Source organism: Melanerpes formicivorus, unplaced genomic scaffold, assembly GCF_026170545.1.
Source record: "Melanerpes formicivorus ecotype bairdi unplaced genomic scaffold, bMelFor1.0.p_v2 SCAF_39, whole genome shotgun sequence".
Taxonomy (NCBI): Eukaryota; Metazoa; Chordata; class Aves; order Piciformes; family Picidae; genus Melanerpes; species Melanerpes formicivorus.
The window spans coordinates 3,766,499-3,783,852 of NW_027142391.1; the positions used below are offsets into that span (position 1 = coordinate 3,766,499).

Genomic DNA, 17,354 nt, shown 5'->3' on the forward strand with positions numbered 1-17,354 from the left:
TGGCCTCTCACTGCAGCTCTTTGAGGTGGGAGAGAGGCCCCCCCAGGGCTGGGTGTGCTGTGGCCTGCCTGCAGAGGAGGCTCTGTGCTGTCCCTGCGGGGTGGGGAAAGGACTTTCTGCTTGGGGTTTTTTTTAAGCTGATGGGATCTGATTATGGAAACTATGACACTGCTTTCACCACTCCTCTCCTTTCCCTTCTCCCAGCTCAAGTCTTTCCTGAAGGAGTGCAAGATTGCCAACTACTCCAAGCCCATCCGGCAGCTCCTGGAGAAGCTGCAGGAAAACTCTGCCTACATCTGCGGCCGGCGGCAGAGAGCTGCCTTCGGCGTGGCCAGCAGGGAGGCTGTGGTGAGCCTGCTGCTTCCAGCTGGGCTTCCTGGGCTGGGGGGTGGGGGGGGAAAGCCACTCAGGGCTCTGGCTGCTGGGCTTGGGCTGGTGGCAGAGGGAGGAGGAGATCATGGCAAGGGGAACGTGTGGGACGGGGCGGATGTTCCCAAAGGACTGAGCTCAGCTGGGCTCCGGTGCCGGAGCTGGCAGCCAAGAGCCTCATGGAAAACACAGGCCATGGATTGGAGCCTTCCAGGCTTTAGAGCACACAGCCATGCACTGAAGGGCTGTGCTTTGCTGGGCCATGTCCTTTGCTGACAAGCTCCTTGGTTCTCATCAGCCTGTCCCTGTGCCAGTTCCCACCTGAAGTCCTAGGGGGAGGTTTCTGAGGCCGAAGGGACTTGGAGCAGCTGATGAGGAAAAGGCTGAGAGCCCTGGGGCTGTTTAGCCTGGGGAAGAGAAGCCTGAGAAGGGAGCTGATCAATGTTCATCTGAAGGGTGGGTGTCAGGAAAAAGGGGCCTGGCTCTTCTCCCTGGTGTCCTGTGGCAGGACACAAGGGGCAGTGGACACAGACTGCAAGCCAGCAAGTTCCACCTCGGTGTGAGGGGAGACTTCCTTGCTGTGAGGGTGGCAGAGCCCTGGAGCAGGCTGCTCAGTAAGGCTTTTTTCCCCTCAGGTTGCAGTGGGACTTGTTAGTGCAGCTTGCTCTGGGTGTCCTTTGGGTTGGCCACTTTCCCTCTGCTTTTTATCTCAGCACAGAAGCCTCTGCCAGCCTGGCTGCAGGGGGCTGTGTGCAGGCCTCTGGGGCTGAGAGGAGCTAGTGGGTCTGGCTCTTCATTGCCTGGCAGGAGAGAGGGGGCAGTACCTCTGTCTGTGAGATCATTGGTGGCTCAGGGTGGGCCCCCTGGCCACAGGGTAGAGCAGAGCTGTGCAGCACTGCAAGCTCCACCTGTGGGCATGGGGCTGGGCATGGGGCTGGGGTTGCAGTGCAGACTGATTTTTGTTCCCAGACACTCAGGGGAAAGGCACTGCAGGAAAATCATCCTTTGAAATCCTCCCTCATCAATCAAGGGTTTGGCAGGGGGCTTGGGCTGGGTGATCTCTAGAGGCCCCTCCCAAGCCCTAACACTCTCTGATTCTCTGCTCAGTGCCAGGCTGCAGCAGAGCTGTTCAGGGATTAAGGGGGTTGCTGGCACTGGCTTTCAAGTGACTTAAGGAAGCCTTTGGTTCTGTAAATACCATTTGGGTTGCACTGTTTGGCTCCAGGAGTTGCTCTTCCTGCCTGCAGCAAAGTGCTTGGGGTTTTCTTGCTCTGTTTTCTGTATTTTTAGGGTTCCCTCCCCCCCTTTGCTGTGACCACCCACTCTGCAGAGGCAGAGAGTTCAGCCTCAGGGGCTCCCCATGAAGCAGATGAGCAGGGCAGGGTCGTTGGCTAAATGAAAGAGGGCTTCCAGCAAGCCTGCCCCTGGCTGCTCTGCCCAGCAGCTCTGCCTGCAGTCCCTTGTGCAAGGGCAAAATGATGGCTCTAACATCCTCCTGCCTGTGTGTCTGTCTCTCCCAGCTGACACTGGTGCCCCTGCTGGCCCAGGGACATCTGGGCAGGGCTGAGCAGCGTGGATCAGGCTGGGCTGGCTCTGGAGGGACAGCAGCAGGCAGCTTGCTTGGAGGGAGGGAGGTTGGTTGGCTAAAGGAAGGGGGCAGCAGTTTGGAGAGAGCTTTGCTGCCAGTCCAGGGGGTGGAGCAGCAGTGTGAACTGCATGGATTGCCTGGGGGGTCTGCATGCTTCAGAGGTCCATAGGATGGGTTGGGTTGGAAGGAAACCCTTCAGGATCATCCAGTTCTAAGCCCTTTGCCACAGGCAGGGACACCTCCCACCAGCCCAGGTTGCTCAAGGCCTTGAACACCCTCAGGGAGGGGGCATCCAGCCTGTTCCAGTGTCTCACCACCATCACTAATCCTAACTCTTCCTAGTCCCCAGTCTACATCTGCCCTCCTCAAGCTTCAGTCTGTTTCCCTTCATCCTATCACTCCAAGCCCTTGTTAAAAAGGTCCCTCCCCAGCTTTCCTGTAGCCTCCTTCAGGCCCTGGAAGGCTGCTCTAAGGTCTCCCTGGAGCCTTCTCTTCTCTCAGGCTGCCCCTGTAGGTTCTCCAGGCCTCTGCTCATCTTCATGGCCTCCTCTGGACCTGCTCCAGCAGTTCTTGCCCTGTGGGAGAAGAAAGCCCTTCCCTCCCCTGGGTTGGTGGGATGATAATCCATGCCTCTGGGAGCAGAGGAGCAGTGCCCTCAGTGCCTCTGGGGGGGTGGAAGAGCCAGAGGGGCTTAGGCTCCTTGCATGCAGGTTTTGTGGCAGGGTGGTCCCTGTGCTTTCCCTCTGGCCCTTTGCAAGCAGGTGGTGCAAATGCCCCAAACAGGGACAGAGCCCTCCCAGGGCTTGGGCTTCCCAGAACCATTTGGAGTGCCCCTCAAAAAGCTGGGTTGAGTTTGCCAGGCTGTCTCCCAGGATATGTGGGGCATTGGCATCCTTAGCATCAAACACTGCCAGAAAAGAGAGGGGAGAGAGGGAGCTGAGGGAAGGGAAGGGAGGGGGTGGGGGTGCAAGAGCAATGGGAAGCAAATGCTCTCTGCTCTTCACACACTGCCATTTGTGGCTGCTCCCTGCACCCAAATTCTGAGCTCATTCTTCCATGCAGCTCTGGTGGGGGGAAAGTGGAGAGCAGTGGGGGTGACCTGAGGGGATTAGAGAGCAGTGGGGATGCTTCAGGAAGGTGAGGGGGACCTGAGGGGACTAGAGAGCAGTGGGGATGCTTCAGGAGGGTGAGGGTGACCTGAGGGGATTAGAGAGCAGTGGGGATGCTTCAGGAAGGTGAGAGGGACCTGAGTGGATTAGAGAGCAGTGGGGATGCTTCAGGAGGGTGAGGGTGACCTGAGGGGATTAGAGAGCAGTGGGGATGCTTCAGGAGGGTGAGGGTGACCTGAGGGGATTAGAGAGCAGTGGGGATGCTTCAGGAAGGTGAGAGGGACCTGAGTGGATTAGAGAGCAGTGGGGATGCTTCAGGAAGGTGAGGGGGACCTGAGGGAACTAGAGAGCAGTGGGGATGCTTCAGGAAGGTGAGGGTGACCTGAGGGGATTAGAGAGCAGTGGGGATGCTTCAGGAAGGTGAGGGGGACCTGAGGGGATTAGAGAGCAGTGGGGATGCTTCAGGAGGGTGAGGGTGACCTGAGGGAATCAAAGAGCAGTGGGGATGCTTCAGGAGGGTGAGGGTGACCTGAGGGAATCAAAGAACAGTGGGGATGCTTCAGGAAGGTGAGAGGGACCTGAGGGGATTAGAGAGCAGTGGGGATGCTTCAGGAAGGTGAGGGTGACCTGAGGGGTTAGGTTCTGTGGTTTGAAAGAGGCAAACCCTTGCACTCTTAGCCATGGGTGCCAATTTCTCACCCAAAAAGGTGGTTTGGGAAAGGGTCCTCACCTCTGCCCCTGACTCCCTGGGTTTGTCAAAGTTGTGTTGAAGAAACTGTCTGGAAAGCCTTTCATGCATCTGAGGGGGGTTGGACTTGCTGATCTCTTTGGGTCCCTTCCAACCCCCTGCCATCCTGTGATCCCCTCTCTCCACAGGAGCAGTGGGAGAAGCAGCTGAGAGAGGAGGGGACCCCTCTGACCAAGTACTACTCTCAGTGGAAGAAGCTAAGAGAGAAGGAGATCCAGCTGGAAATCAGTGGCAAAGAAAGGGTAAGGATGAAGTGCCAGAGTGACTGGACATGGGCTGTGCCAGGGGGAGGCTCCTTGCCTTCTCCTTCAGGATGCAGAAGATGGGATGGGAGCCTGCTGAAGAAGAGCTGCCTGGGTGCTGAAGCAGTGCCAGTGGCCAGGAGCCAGGGAGCCCCAAACAAATGTGATGGGTGCCCCCCAGCATGTGGTGGGGAGCAAGTCATCAATGGGGCATGAGGATGTCCCTCTGAGACAAGTCCCAGGGTGTGGTAGAAGCCCTTGGAGATCCTTGGAGTGTTCATAAACCAGCTGGAGATGAGGACAAGAGGCTGAAACGGCCTGGGGCAGCCAGGCAGGGGGGGAGCACCCTTGTGTTCTGGGCCAAGGTAGCCAAGGAGGATGTGGCCTCTGCAGAAAGGAAACTGGGGAGGGGGAGCTAAGAAGCAGCAAGAAGTGAGAGCTGTGAGTGGGGTCCAAGCTGGCCCTGCTGCTGTGAGCTGCCACCTGCCAGGTAGTGAAGCAGCACAAGGGGAGAGGCGCTCCAGCCCCTGGAGGAGAGGAGCTGGGTCCCTGGGGGGAGGGAAGTCATGTCCTGGAGTGGTTTGGCTTGGGAGGCACCTGCAAGACCATCCAGTTCCAACCCCCTGCCATGGGCAGGGACACCTCCCACCAGCCCAGGCTGCTCAAGGCCTCATCCAACCTGGCCTTGAACACCTCCAGGGAGGAGGCAGCCACAGCCTCCCTGGGCAACCTGCCCCAGTGCCTTCCCAGCCTCACTGCAAAGAATTTCTTCCTCCAGTCTAAATCTCCCCTGCTCAAGCTTCAATCCATTCCTTCTCATCCTATCACTCCCAGCCCTTGTAGAAAGTCCCTCCCCAGCTCTCCTGTAGCCCCCTTCAGGTGCAGGTAACTCATGGGAGGGGGAGGAGGGGCACTGGAGCCCCTTGGGGTGGGCAGCTGAGATGGAGAGCTGCCCTTCAGGGGGATTGCTTGGGGTAGCAAGGCACAGGAGGGTGACTGCAGCAAGCAGAGGAGGTCTGAAGGGCAGTGGCAGCCCCTTGTTTTCCCTTGGAGGAAGCAGGCTGAGCAGCTCAGCTGCAGGGAGAGGCAGACTTCGGAGCCAGCTCTCCAAAAGGCCTGTGGCTGCCTGGCCTCGGTGCCGGGTGAATGGAGCTGTTGTGCCTCTCGGTGGGGACTGTGAGCTTAATGATGCAGCATTGTGAGCCCCAGCAGGAGGGGGAACACCATGAGGCCCATTAGAGCCGGGAAAATCCATGTCCCATTAGCAGCCTTTGGGAGGGGGGAAAATAATAACAGAGGGAGGGGAAAAAAGCCAACCTCAGCCTGGCTGAGAGCTGCTGTGAGCTGCAGCCTGCCTTGCACAGCCACACCCAGCCTGGGCCCCTTCCTTTTGCTTCTCCCCAGGGCTTTGGGTGGGATGCAGACTGGAGGGGGCTGGAGCACAGCCCTGGGAGGAGAGGCTGAGGGAGCTGGGGTTGCTTAGGCTGGAGAAGAGGAGGCTCAGGGGAGACCTTCTTGCTCTCTCCAACTCCCTGCAGGGAGGTTGGAGCCAGGTGGGGGGTGGTCTTTTCTCCCAGGCACCCAGCACCAGAACAAGAGGCCACAGTCTCAAGCTGTGCCAGGGGAGGTTTATGTTGGATGTTAGGAAGAAGCTCTCCCCAGAAAGAGGAATTGGCCATCCCTGTGGGTGTCAGGGACAGTGGCACTGAGTGCAGCCTCAGCAGGTTTGCTGATGGCACCAAGCTGTGTGGGGCAGCAGACAGCTGGAGGGAAGGGATCCATCCAGAGGGACCTGGGCAGGCTGGAGGGAAGGGATCCATCCAGAGGGACCTGGGCAGGCTGGAGGGAAGGGATCCATCCAGAGGGACCTGGGCAGGCTGGAGGGAAGGGATCCATCCAGAGGGACCTGGGCAGGCTGGAGGGAAGGGATCCAGCCAGAGGGACCTGGACAGGCTGGAGGGAAGGGATCCATCCAGAGGGACCTGGACAGGCTGGAGGGAAGGGATCCAGCCAGAGGGACCTGGGCAGGCTGGAGAGCTGGGCACAAGCCAACCTCAGGAGGTTCAACAAGACCAAGGGCAGGGTCCTGCAGCTGGATGGAGGCAACCCCAGGCACAAATCCAGGCTGGAAAGCAGCCCTGAGGAGAGAGCCTTGGGGGTGCTGGGGGAGGAGAAGCTCACCAGGAGCTCTCAGTGTGCACTTGCAGCCCAGAAAGCCAAGCAGAGCCTGGGCTGCAGCAGGAGAAGTGTGGCCAGCAGGGCAAGGGAGGTGATTCTCCCCCTCTGCTCAGCTCTGGGGAGATGCCACCTGGAGTCCTGCCTCCAGTTCTGGAGCCCCTATGGCAAGAGGGATCTGGAGGGGCTGGAAGGTGTCCAGAGCAGGGCCAGGAGGATGAGCAGAGGGCTGGAGCTGCTCTGCTGTGAGGACAGACTGAAGGAGTTGGGGCTGTTCAGTCTGGAGAAGAGAAGGCTCTGAGGTGACCTCATTGTGGCCTTCCAGGATCTGAAGGGAGCTGCAGGAAGGCTGGGGAGGGACTGCTCAGGATCTCAGGGAGTGATAGGACTAGGGGGAATGGAATGAAGCTGGAGGTGGGGAGGAAGTTCTTCCCCATGAGAGTGGTGAAGCCCTGGAATGGGTTGTGCAGGGAGGTGGTTGGGGCACTGTCCCTGGAGGTGTTTAAGGCCAGGCTGGCTGAGGCTCTGGCCAGGCTGATCTAGTGTGGGGTGTCCCTGCCCATGGCAGGGGGTTGGAGCTGGCTGATCCTTGTGGTCCCTTCCACCCCTGACTGATTCTATGATACTATGAATGTGCTGCCCAGGGGAGTGATGGAGTCCCCATCCCTGGAGGTGTTCAGGGAGAGCCTGGATGAGGCACTTGGATTAGCTGATGGGATGGTGCTGGGTGAGAGCTGATGATCTCCAAGGTCTTTTCCAAGCTGGTTCATTCTGTTCTGTTCTAGCAAGGGGGGGGTTGGCCTGGATGATCCCCAGAGGTCCCTTCTGAGCCTCCCCACGCAGGGGGGGCTGTGACTCTGTGCCTGCTGATGGAAAGCCTCTGGTGTGCTGCTCTCTCCCAGCACAGAGGCAGCCCAGCAGCAGGTCTCTGGAGGGGGGGGTGGAAGGAAGAGGCATCTCCTGATGTCAGGGAGCAGCTGGGAGGATGATTTAGAATGAGGGGCCTGCAAATGGTGCTTGATGATTTGCTCCCCTCTGGCCGAGCTGCTGACTTTTCCATCCCGGTGCTGCAGGTTATTGCTTGTAAGTGCTCAGCCCCCAGAATCAATATTGCCCAGCTGGGGACCATAACCATGAAAGAGGCTGGGGGAAATTGCTGGAATTGGCTGCAGGAGCCGGTGCAGGGCTCCTGGTGTCTGCTCCTCACCCCCAGCCCTCTTCCCTCTGCCTGCTCAGAGCTGCCTTTCCCACGCAGGCTCTGCTTCCCTCTTCTCCCACTGGGGGGAAGCTCAGGGGAGGGCTGGAGTGGATGTGGTGGAAGAGGAGCCTGCTGAGGGGTGGTCTGAGGGGTGGGAGAGAACAAATGAGTTATTACTGGCAGGGTGAACGTTGCCCAAGCCGGCTAATGTCTGCTAATGCCTGAGCGCCTCCCGGGGGGGCTGCAGCCGGGCAGGGGCGGCGGCTGCAGAGAGCACTTGGGGTTTCATTTGCATTCTGATTGTCTTTGCCCTGCTGGCCTGAGCCCTTGCAAGTAAATCCTCCCCCTGAGCCCCCTCCGGAGAGGTGTAGGGAGCAGCGAGGTGGTGTCAATTGCAAGTGCTTAATGGCATGGCTGTCGGCTGGCTGCAGCAGCCGGGCTCCCGGCCCCCTGAGCTCTGGAGGGGCCAGGGGAGGCCCCGGGGTGCACAGAGCCTTCAGCAGCTTGCACTGAGCTGTGCTGAACCGCTGAGGGCTGGGGCTGGAAGTGTCCTGAGAAGGGCAACGAGGCTGGGGAGGGGTCTGGAGCACAGCCCTGTGAGGAGAGGCTGAGGGAGCTGGGGTTGCTTAGCCTGGAGAAGAGGAGGCTCAGGGGAGACCTTCTTGCTCTCTGCAACTCCCTGAAGGGAGGTTGGAGCCGGGAGGGGGTTGGTCTCTTCTCCCAGGCACCCAGCACCAGAACAAGAGGACACAGTCTCAAGCTGTGCCAGGGGAGGTTTAGATTTGAGGTGAGGAGAAAGTTCTTCACTGAGAGAGTTGTTGGCCACTGGGCTGTGCTGCCCAGGGAGGTGGTGGAGTCCCCATCCCTGGAGGTGTTCAGGAGGGGATTGGATGTGGCACTTGGAGCCATGGTCTAGCCATGGGGTCTGTGTTGATAGGTTGGACTCGATGACCCTCGAGGTCCTTTCCAACCTTGGTGATTCTGTGACACTGAGACTGTGACCCCTGGGCCCCACCCAGCCCACCCCCCCTGCTGAAGCAGGGGCACCCACAGCAGCGTGCACCAGAGCGTGTCAGGGGGTGGGATCTGTCCAGAGGAGACTCCACAGCCTCTCAGGGCACCCTGCTGCCAGGGTGGGGCACTCTGCTCCAGGGGTGGGGCACTCTGCTCCCCTGGGGTGGGGCGCCCTGCTCCAGGGGTGGGGCACTGCTCCTGGGGTGGGGCACTCTGCTCCCGGGGTGGGGCTGCCCTGCTGCCTGGGGTGGGGCACCCTGCTCCCAGGGTGGGGCAGCCCACTGCAGGGCTCTGGAACCCCACTCCCAGGGTGGGGCAGCCTGCTCCTGGGCTCTGGCAGCCTCCCAGGGAAGAAGTTCTTCCTCAAGTTGAAGTGAAACCTCCTGGGTCTGTGCCCAGTGCCTCCTATCCTGTCCCTGGCCTCCACTGGCTAGAGCCCAGCCCCATCCTCATGGCCTCCACCCCTGAGCTCTTTGTGTGCACTGAGGAGATGCACAGAATGCTTTGGGTTGGAAGGGACCTTAAAGATCATCTAGTTCCACCCCCCTGGCATTGGCAGGGACACTCTCCACTAGAGCAGGTTGCTCTAGAGCCCCTCTGCAGTCTGCTGTGCCCCAGGCTGGAGAGCTCCAGCTCCCCTCTCTGCCTGCTGTGCCCCAGGCTGGAGAGCTCCAGCTCCCCTCTGCCTGCTGTGCCCCAGGCTGGAGAGCTCCAGCTCCCCTCTGCAGTCTGCTGTGCCCCAGGCTGGAGAGCTCCAGCTCCCTTCTGCAGTCTGCTGTGCCCCAGCTCCCCCTCTCTGCCTGCTGTGCCCCAGCTCCCCTCTCTGCCTGCTGTGCCCTAGCTCCCCCTCCCTGCCTGCTGTGCCCCAGGCTGGAGAGCTCCAGCTCCCCTCTCTGCCTGCTGTGGCCCAGCTCCCCTCAGGTCTCAGCTCTGCAGCCACCAAGGCAGATCCTCTGCTGTAGCTGCCACAGCTTCTGGCTTGGGTGGAAAATGCTGCTTGAGAGCTGAGCAGCACAGCCTTGGCTTGCTTGTGCTTGGCCACCAACCTCTCAGAACCTGAAGGGCCCTTAGCAGAAGTCATTCATTAGGGGAAGGGCAAGAGGGCAGTGGTGCTTTGCATGCATCACTCCCCCTCTGTCACTGCCTCACAGGTCCAGCTGCTGCTGCTGCTCTCCTGGGTGGGCAGCAGAAGGCTTCAGCATGCTGGGCAGAGCCATATCCCTGGGTGGAAGCTCAGCACTTCAGGTTGAGAAGCACAGATCCAGGTTGAGAAGCACAGGTCCAGGTTGAGAAGCACAGGTCCAGGTTGAGAAGCACAGATCCAGGTTGAGAAGCACAGATCCAGGTTGTGCTCACTGCTGCCTTTGGTTTTTTTCCCAGCTTGAGGACTTGAACTTCCCAGAAATCAAAAGAAAGAAGCAGGATGAGAGGAAGGAGGAAGATAAGAAGGAATTCAAGGACCTCTTTGAGCTGGACACTGACTCTGAGGAGGAGGATGGTGGATTGCCTATGAAAGGTAAGGGCTGGAGCTGGGAATCCTTTCTCCTTGGCCAGAGCTCTGGGTGGTGTGGGGCAGCACAGCCCTGCCCTGATGGGTGCATGGTGGCCACGTTGGGCTCTGATCAGCTCCTGGGGGGAAGGAGCACAGGCAGTGTGCTCCTGGCAGTGTGCTCCTGCAGCCCACAAGGATGAGCAGAGGGCTGGAGCTGCTCTGCTGAGAGGACAGACTGAAGGGGTTGGGGCTGTTCAGTCTGGAGAAGGCTCCGAGGTGACCTCATTGTGGCCTTCCAGGATCTGAAGGGGGCTCCAGGAAGGCTGGGGAGGGACTGCTCAGGATCTCAGGCAGTGATAGGACTAGGGGGAATGGAATGAAGCTGGAGGTGGGGAGATTCAGGCTGGAGGGGAGGAGGAAGTTCTTCCCCATGAGAGTGGTGAAGCCCTGGAATGGGTTGTCCAGGGAGGTGGTTGAGGCCCCAGCCCTGGAGGTGTTTAAGCCCAGGCTGGATGAGGCTGTGGCCAGGCTGATCTAGTGTGGGGTGTCCCTGCCCATGGCAGGGGGGTTGGAACTGGCTGATCCTTGTGGTCCCTTCCACCCCCTGACTAAGTCTATGATCCTATGGTACAAGGCCAGTGGCAGCCTGGGCTGCATCCCAGCAGCCTGGCCAGCAGCTCAAGAGAGATGATTCTGCCCCTGTGCTCTGCTGAGGCCTCCCCTGGGGTGCTGCATCCAGCTCTGGAGCCCTCAGCACAGTGAAGGGCCTGGACCTGCTGGAGCAGGCTCAGAGGAGGGCCACTCAAAGCCCCATCCACCAGCTGGCCTTGAGCACTTGCACAGAGAAGGCATCCACAGCCCCTCTGGGCCTCCTCTTCCAGTGCCTCTCCAGCCTCCCAGTCCAGGATTTCTTCCTCCTGCCTGCTCTAAACCTGCACCATTTCAACTTGAAACCTCTGCCCTTCACCCCAGCCCTGCACTCCCTGACCAAGAGCCCTTCCTGGGGGCTCCCTCTTGCTGGCACAGCTCCCTCTGAAGCCTTCTCCCCTCCAAGCTGAAGACCCTCAACTCTTCAGCATTGCCAGCAGTAACTCTCAGAGGGAGTGGCCCCCAGGAGAAGGCTCTCTGGTGGCAGAATGGTTCTCCCTCCTCCTCTTGCACTCCTCCTATCTGTCTTTTATTGGTGACTGAGGCTGCAGAGGCTCTGGGGGAGGCAGGAGAGGCTGCAGAGGCTCTGGGGGAGGCAGGAGAGGCTGCAGAGGCTCTGGGGGAGGCAGGAGAGGCTGCAGAGGCTCTGGGGGAGGCAGGAGAGGCTGCAGAGGCTCTGGGGGAGGCAGGGGAGGCTGCAGAGGCTCTGGGGGAGGCAGGGGAGGCTGCAGAGGCTCTGGGGGAGGCAGGAGAAGGTGCAGAGGCTGTGGGGGAGGTGCAGTGATGTCAGTCTCTGGCTGTGGCCACGAGAGGGCCACAGCTAATTGTGGAACCTGCCTGAGGAGTTCCCCACGGGGAGGGGGAAGGAAAACTTGCTGCCATTGGAGGGGTTTGGGGTGTCAGAGCCTTCTGGATGCAGCAGGTCCTTGCTGGGAGGTGGAGGCTGTGGGTGAAGTCCTGGGCCCTTGTGCCTGTTGTGAGAGGCTAAGTCAGGAGGCAGAGAGCCAAGGAGCACTCTCCCCTGCCAGCCACCTGGCACACAGCAGGGAGGAAGGGTTGGGAAAGTCTTTGTCTGGTAGCTGGAGGTGGAAGGCAGTGGATTTGCCTGGGTGACCTGGCAAAGGGTGGGAGGAGAGCAGAGAGCTTGTGCAGCCTCCTCCTCTGGAGGCCTTCAGCCCCTGCCTGTGGCCTGCCCTGGGCCCTGCTGCTTGGGCAGGGCAGGGCAGAGATCCCTTCCAGCCCCAACTGCTCAATGCCTCTGTGACAGGGAGGCCAAACCACCTCTGCTCAAGAGGTTTGTGGTGCCCCAAAGGAGCCTGATGGCATGTGCCCCACCAAGGAGGGAGAGCACACAGAGGCCTGGCTGAGGCAGAGCCTGGAGGTCAGGGAGTCATCCCTCAGAAGGATCCCAGGGGCTCCTAAAAGAGCCAGAAAGTGGAGTCCAGAGGGCAGGCTGCTGAGAGGCAGGGGGTGCCAGGCAGCTGACCTGCTGCAGGCCTGGGAGCTTGCTTGGCACTGCTGGACCTGCACTGGGCTCCTGGTGAGGCACAGCTGTGGTGAGCACCCCTGGCCTTGTGCCTGTGCCAGCCCTCCAGGAGCTTCTCTGGCAGCTTCAGGAGCCTGAGCTGTGTGGTGAGGAGAGTGCAAGCACAGCACTGAGCTCCCTGGGCTAGCAGAGGGCTCTCTCTCTCTCTCTTTCTCTCTCCCTCCCAGCTCAGTGGGAGGCCCACACTGCAGGTCTCCAGTGGGCTCTGGTCCCTCAGCAGGGTCAGCAGTGGCCTTGCCTTCCAGCAGTCCAGAGGCTTTGTTCTTAGCAGGGGCATTTCTGGAGGGAGGGAACAGGCCCTGAAGGCAGCTCCCAGCTCCAGGAGCAACTGTGCTGAGCCCCACCGTGGGTGCTGAGGTGCTGGGTGGGGACAGCAGAGGCTGCAGTGCCCCCAGGCACAGAGCAGGGGCAGGGAGGAGGGGAGCTGGGCAAGGGGCCTGGGCCTTGGGAGGTGCAGACAATGAGCTCTTGTTCCTGCTCTGTGTGGGGTGTGAGCTGCTCCCAGCCAGGCTCTGCTCTCAGTCACTGTCAGGCCTGGCTGCAGATGGAAGTCAGAGCAGCCAAGGCTTCAGTTTGCTGCACTTCCCTCTCTCTTGGCCACTGTGCTGCTGGGGGGCCAGAGGCAGGCACAGCTGGGGGGCCCTGCAGTTGCTGGGTGTGTGCTCCCTTCCTCAGCTGGGAAGTGGAGCTGAGGGGGTGGAACTCTGCAGCAGGCTGCCCAGGCAGGTGCTTGAGGCTCCATCCTTGCAGATACTCAAGGTGAGGCTCAGCAGGGCTCTGCACAACCTGCTCTAGTGCAGGAGGTCACTGCAGAGGGGCTTGGACTGGATGACCCTTGGAGGTCCCTTCCATCCCAGGCCACTCTGGGATGCTATGGAGTGAGGCAGTAGGAGGGTCTGGGGCAAGGGGAAGGACTTCCTTGTTCAACATCCCTGTGGGTGCCAGGGACAGTGGCACTGAGTGCAGCCTCAGCAGGGTTGCTGATGGCACCAAGCTGTGTGGGGCAGCAGACAGCTGGAGGGAAGGGATCCATCCAGAGGGACCTGGACAGGCTGGAGGGGAGGGATCCAGCCAGAGGGACCTGGGCAGGCTGCAGAGCTGGGCACAAGCCAACCTCAGGAGGTTCAACAAGACCAAGGGCAGGGTCCTGCAGCTGGCTGGAGGCAACCCCAGGCACAAATCCAGGCTGGAAAGCAGCCCTGAGGAGAGAGCCTTGGGGGTGCTGGGGGAGGAGAAGCTCACCAGGAGCTCTCAGTGTGCACTTGCAGCCCAGAAAGCCAAGCAGAGCCTGGGCTGCAGCAGGAGAAGTGTGGCCAGCAGGGCAAGGGAGGTGATTCTCCCCCTCTGCTCAGCTCTGGGGAGACCCCACCTGGAGTCCTGCCTCCAGTTCTGGAGCCCCTATGGCCAGAGGGATGTGGAGGTGCTGGAAGGTGTCCAGAGCAGGGCCAGGAGGATGAGCAGAGGGCTGGAGCTGCTCTGCTGTGAGCACAGACTGAAGGAGTTGGGGCTGTTCAGTCTGCAGAAGAGAAGGCTCTGAGGTGACCTCATTGTGGCCTTCCAGGATCTGAAGGGGGCCTACAGGAAGGCTGGGGAGGGACTGCTCAGGATCTCAGGCAGTGATAGGACTAGGGGGAATGGAATGAAGCTGGAGGTGGGGAGATTGAGGCTGGAGGGGAGGAGGAAGTTCTTCCCCATGAGAGTGGTGAAGCCCTGGGATGGGTTGTGCAGGGAGGTGGTTGAGGCCCCAGCCCTGGAGGTGTTTAAGCCCAGGCTGGATGAGGCTCTGGGCAGGCTGATCTAGTGTGGGGTGTCCCTGCCCATGGCAGGGGGGTTGGAACTGGCTGATCCTTGTGGTCCCTTCCACCCCTGACTGATTGATACTATGACTTTGGTTCAGCTCACATCAGCCCCAAACCAAGAGAGCCACTGGGAGCAGCTGAGGGCAGAACTGCAGGCAGGGCAGTGAGGCTGCCCTGGGTGGACAGGAGGTAGGGCTGAGCATGCCCAATGCTGCTGGCCTTGAGCAGTGGCAGGGAGAGGGTTGGTGCTGTGGGAGGCACTGTGGCACTGGGCTGTGGGGGGAGTCAGGGTTAGGGAGAGTGCTGGGCTGCCTCCTCCTGGGGCAGGTGAAGGGGAGCAGGGAGCCTGCCTGCAGCCTCTCTCTGAGCACATGAGCTGCTGCTGTGCCTCTGAGGAGCTTGAGCAGGCTTCTTCCTCTCTCCCTCAGTGATCAGGGGCAAGCTAGGGAGGGCCAGGGCTGTGGAAGGGGAGCTCAGACTCCCACTGCCCAGCAGGATGCTGCTGCTGCTTCCCAGGGGCAGAATTCCTGCTGGGGGGGGGGCTGCCAGCTTGAGGATGTGGAGGCAGAGTGAGGAGGAAGGAGGGAGAAGCCCTGGTGGACCAAAGCACCTTGAGAGTTGTCTTCTGGCTGCTTGCTGACCCCCTGCTGCCTCAGGAGGTGAAAGCACAGAGACACAGAAGATGAGGCAGAAATGCTGTGCAGGGAGGCTGGGGAGAGACTGGAAGGGGTTGCCCAGGGAGGTTGTGGCTGCTTCCTCCCTGCAGGTGTTCAGGGCCAGGCTGGATGAGGCCTTGAGCAGCCTGGGCTGGTGGGAGGGGTCCCTGCCCAGGGCAGGGGGTTGGAGCTGCCTGAGCTTGGAGGTCCCTTCCAACCCCAACCCATGCCATGAAGCCATCCTGCAGCTGTGCCACTGACACTCCAACTCTTGCAGGCAAAGGCAAGCAGGCATCAGATGACAGCTCAGAAGCAAGCAGCAAGGAGTATGGTGAGGATGATGATGATGAAGAAGGGGAGTATGAAATCGAGGAGGATGAGGAGGAAGTGGAGGAAGCCAGTGACTCAGAGGGTAAGTAGTGCAGCTGGGCCAAGGGGAAGGGCAGTTGTGGCAGCACTGCTGACTCTGGGGGCTCCTGCAGGAAGCAGCTGTGTCCTCTCTGCTGCCTGTGCTGCTGCTGGGGGTGGCAGCAGGGCCCTGGGCAGGGCAGGGAGAGCTGGCAGCTCTGCCTTGCCACTGAGGAGAGAGGGAAAGGGTTAAGGTCTTTGCAGGCCTGGCTCTAACAGCCACCAGTCCCTTTCATCTCTTTGCAGGGGCCCTCCTGCAGAGAGGCTCAAACAGCCTCTTGAAGTGCAGCCTCCCCCAGCCGGGTGCAGGAACCTTGCTGGGAGGCTCTCCACAGGTTGCAGAGGCAGGGGGGTGAGGAGGGTGCCCTGCACTGCTCCTCCCAGCAGCACTGCCTGCGGCCCTGGGGGCACTGCACAGGGCTAACCCTTCAGCTGCTGCCTCCCAACAGCTCCTCCCAGGGCAGGAGCTGATGTCCAGCTCCTGAAGCAGTGCACAGAGCCTTTGCTCTTGGTCCTGATCCCTGCTGCTGCTCAGAGACACCACTGGTGAGAGGGGTGGCTGTCAGCATGAGGACTCCCCCCACCCCCCAGTCCCCATGCTCCTGGCCAGGGGAACAGCTCAGTGGCTACCTGGGAAAGCTGCCAGCTGGGTCAGCAGGGCTGTGCTGGATGCCAAGCCAGGCTCTTGGCAGCTGAGGAGAGAGTCCCTTCCCCTTCCATCCCTGCCACAGAGAGCCCCAACCAGCCCCAGAGCCTGCTCCCCACCCCAGGGTGAGTTCAGTCCTGCCTGTGTCTGCCAAGACCCTCAGCTAGCATCCCAGCCAGGAGCTGGGCCTGCCAGGGGCCCTGTGCTGCTTTCTTGTGTGGGTGCCACTTGCTTAGGGTGCCAAGGCTCTGCTCCTCACCCTGCTGCAGGCTGGGATGTGTGCTTGTGGGGAGCAGCCACAAAAAGCTCCTGGGTGCAGCTTTCTTTACTAGTTTGGGGAGCAGGGAGAGCAGGAAGGAAAGAGGCCAAGTGAGAAGGCAATGTGACTGATGCAGCATGGCAGATGGCTGTGGCTTGGCATGCACAGCCAGCCCTGGGGAGAGATGGGGCTTTGATGCCTGCTCTGCCAGTGCTGGGAGGGGTGAGGAGGGTGAGGGTTCCCCCCCCTGCCTACTGGAGTGCTGAGAGAGAGGCTGAAGGAACAGCCATCCCTTCCTTGGGCTGTGGGGGAGCTCCTGCTGGCAGCCCTCCTGCTGGCAGCCCTCCTGCCAGCTCCCTTGGTGGTGGGCTGAGGAGCACAGCATGGAGCCAGCAGGCTCCCAGCAGGGCCAGCCAGCCTGGGCTGCTCCTGGCCTGTGGCACTGCTGCAGCCAGCCAGATCCACCCTTCCCAAGGCTGAGACTCCCTGTGCTGAGCCTTCCTGCTGTGCCTTTCCACCAGAGCACACATTTGGGCTGCCTGCTGCAGGCATGGTGGCCATGACAGCTTCCCACCTCCCCAGCAGGCCCTGGGGGAGAACTCTGCCTGCAGAGGCACTTCTGGGGGGCTGGTGCTCCCCAGGGGGAGGAGGGGGTTGAGGTGCAGCCAGAGGTAGCTGTTTGTCCCTTCTGGGGAGTGGGGTGGGGGCAGAACCTGGCAGCTGAGCCAGGGAGCTCAGTGACCCAAGGAGCTGAGGAGAGGCAGCCACATCCCAAAGCTGCTGCCCCCCACAGCCTGTGAGGGGCTGGGGGCAGGAAGCCCAGAGGTAAGAATTGGTGCTGAGCAGATGCTGTGCTGGTAGAGCCTCACACAGATGGGCTGCAGGGGCTCCCTTGGGAAGCAAGGTGGAGGAAGCTCAAGCCACACTGCTGGGATGAGAGGGAAGAGCACTGGGACTGGGCACCTGAGCAGGCCCCAGCCCCTAGAGAGCAGCTCCCAGCTGTGCTCTGCCCTCTCTTGGCTCACCCAGGAGGGAGCTTGGGGCTGGCTTTCAGCTTGGCAGCTTTGCTCTTCCCTGCAAGGGCTTTTCCTCAGCTCTTCCTGCCCAGCCTCACACCTCCCCTGAGGAAGGCTGACCTGGGCTGGGAGGGGTGAAGGTTTGGGGGCACTGCCTGTCTCACTCCCCTCCTTCCTCCTCCAGTTCTTGTCTTTCTGCTTCAGGTCTCCTCTCCTGTGGCCCCCAAGTACCTCGGAGCCCTGCAGGAGCTGCCCTGCAGGAGCTGTCTTGCAGGAGGAGCCCTGCAGGAGCTGCCCTGCAGGAGCTGCCCTGCAGGAGCTGCCCTGCAGGAGCTGCCCTGCAGGAGCTGCCCAGCAGGAGCTGCCCAGCAGGAGCTGCCCAGCAGGAGCTGCCTGCAGTGCTCTCCTGCTGCTATCTGGGAGCTGCAGTGGTGCCAATAG

At 60.8% G+C, this 17,354-nt stretch overlaps 1 protein-coding gene across 1 annotated transcript in view; it reads left to right on the plus strand.

The window, feature by feature from the left end:
- Positions 1-17,354, plus strand: part of NOC2L (NOC2 like nucleolar associated transcriptional repressor) — a 54,724-nt gene that overhangs the window by 36,835 nt on the left and 535 nt on the right. The window contains exons 15-18 of the mRNA XM_068158318.1: positions 205-348; positions 3,943-4,056; positions 9,824-9,959; positions 14,862-14,996. Coding sequence (XP_068014419.1) covers positions 205-348; positions 3,943-4,056; positions 9,824-9,959; positions 14,862-14,996 — 529 coding nt within the window. The remainder of the gene's footprint in view (positions 1-204; positions 349-3,942; positions 4,057-9,823; positions 9,960-14,861; positions 14,997-17,354) is intronic.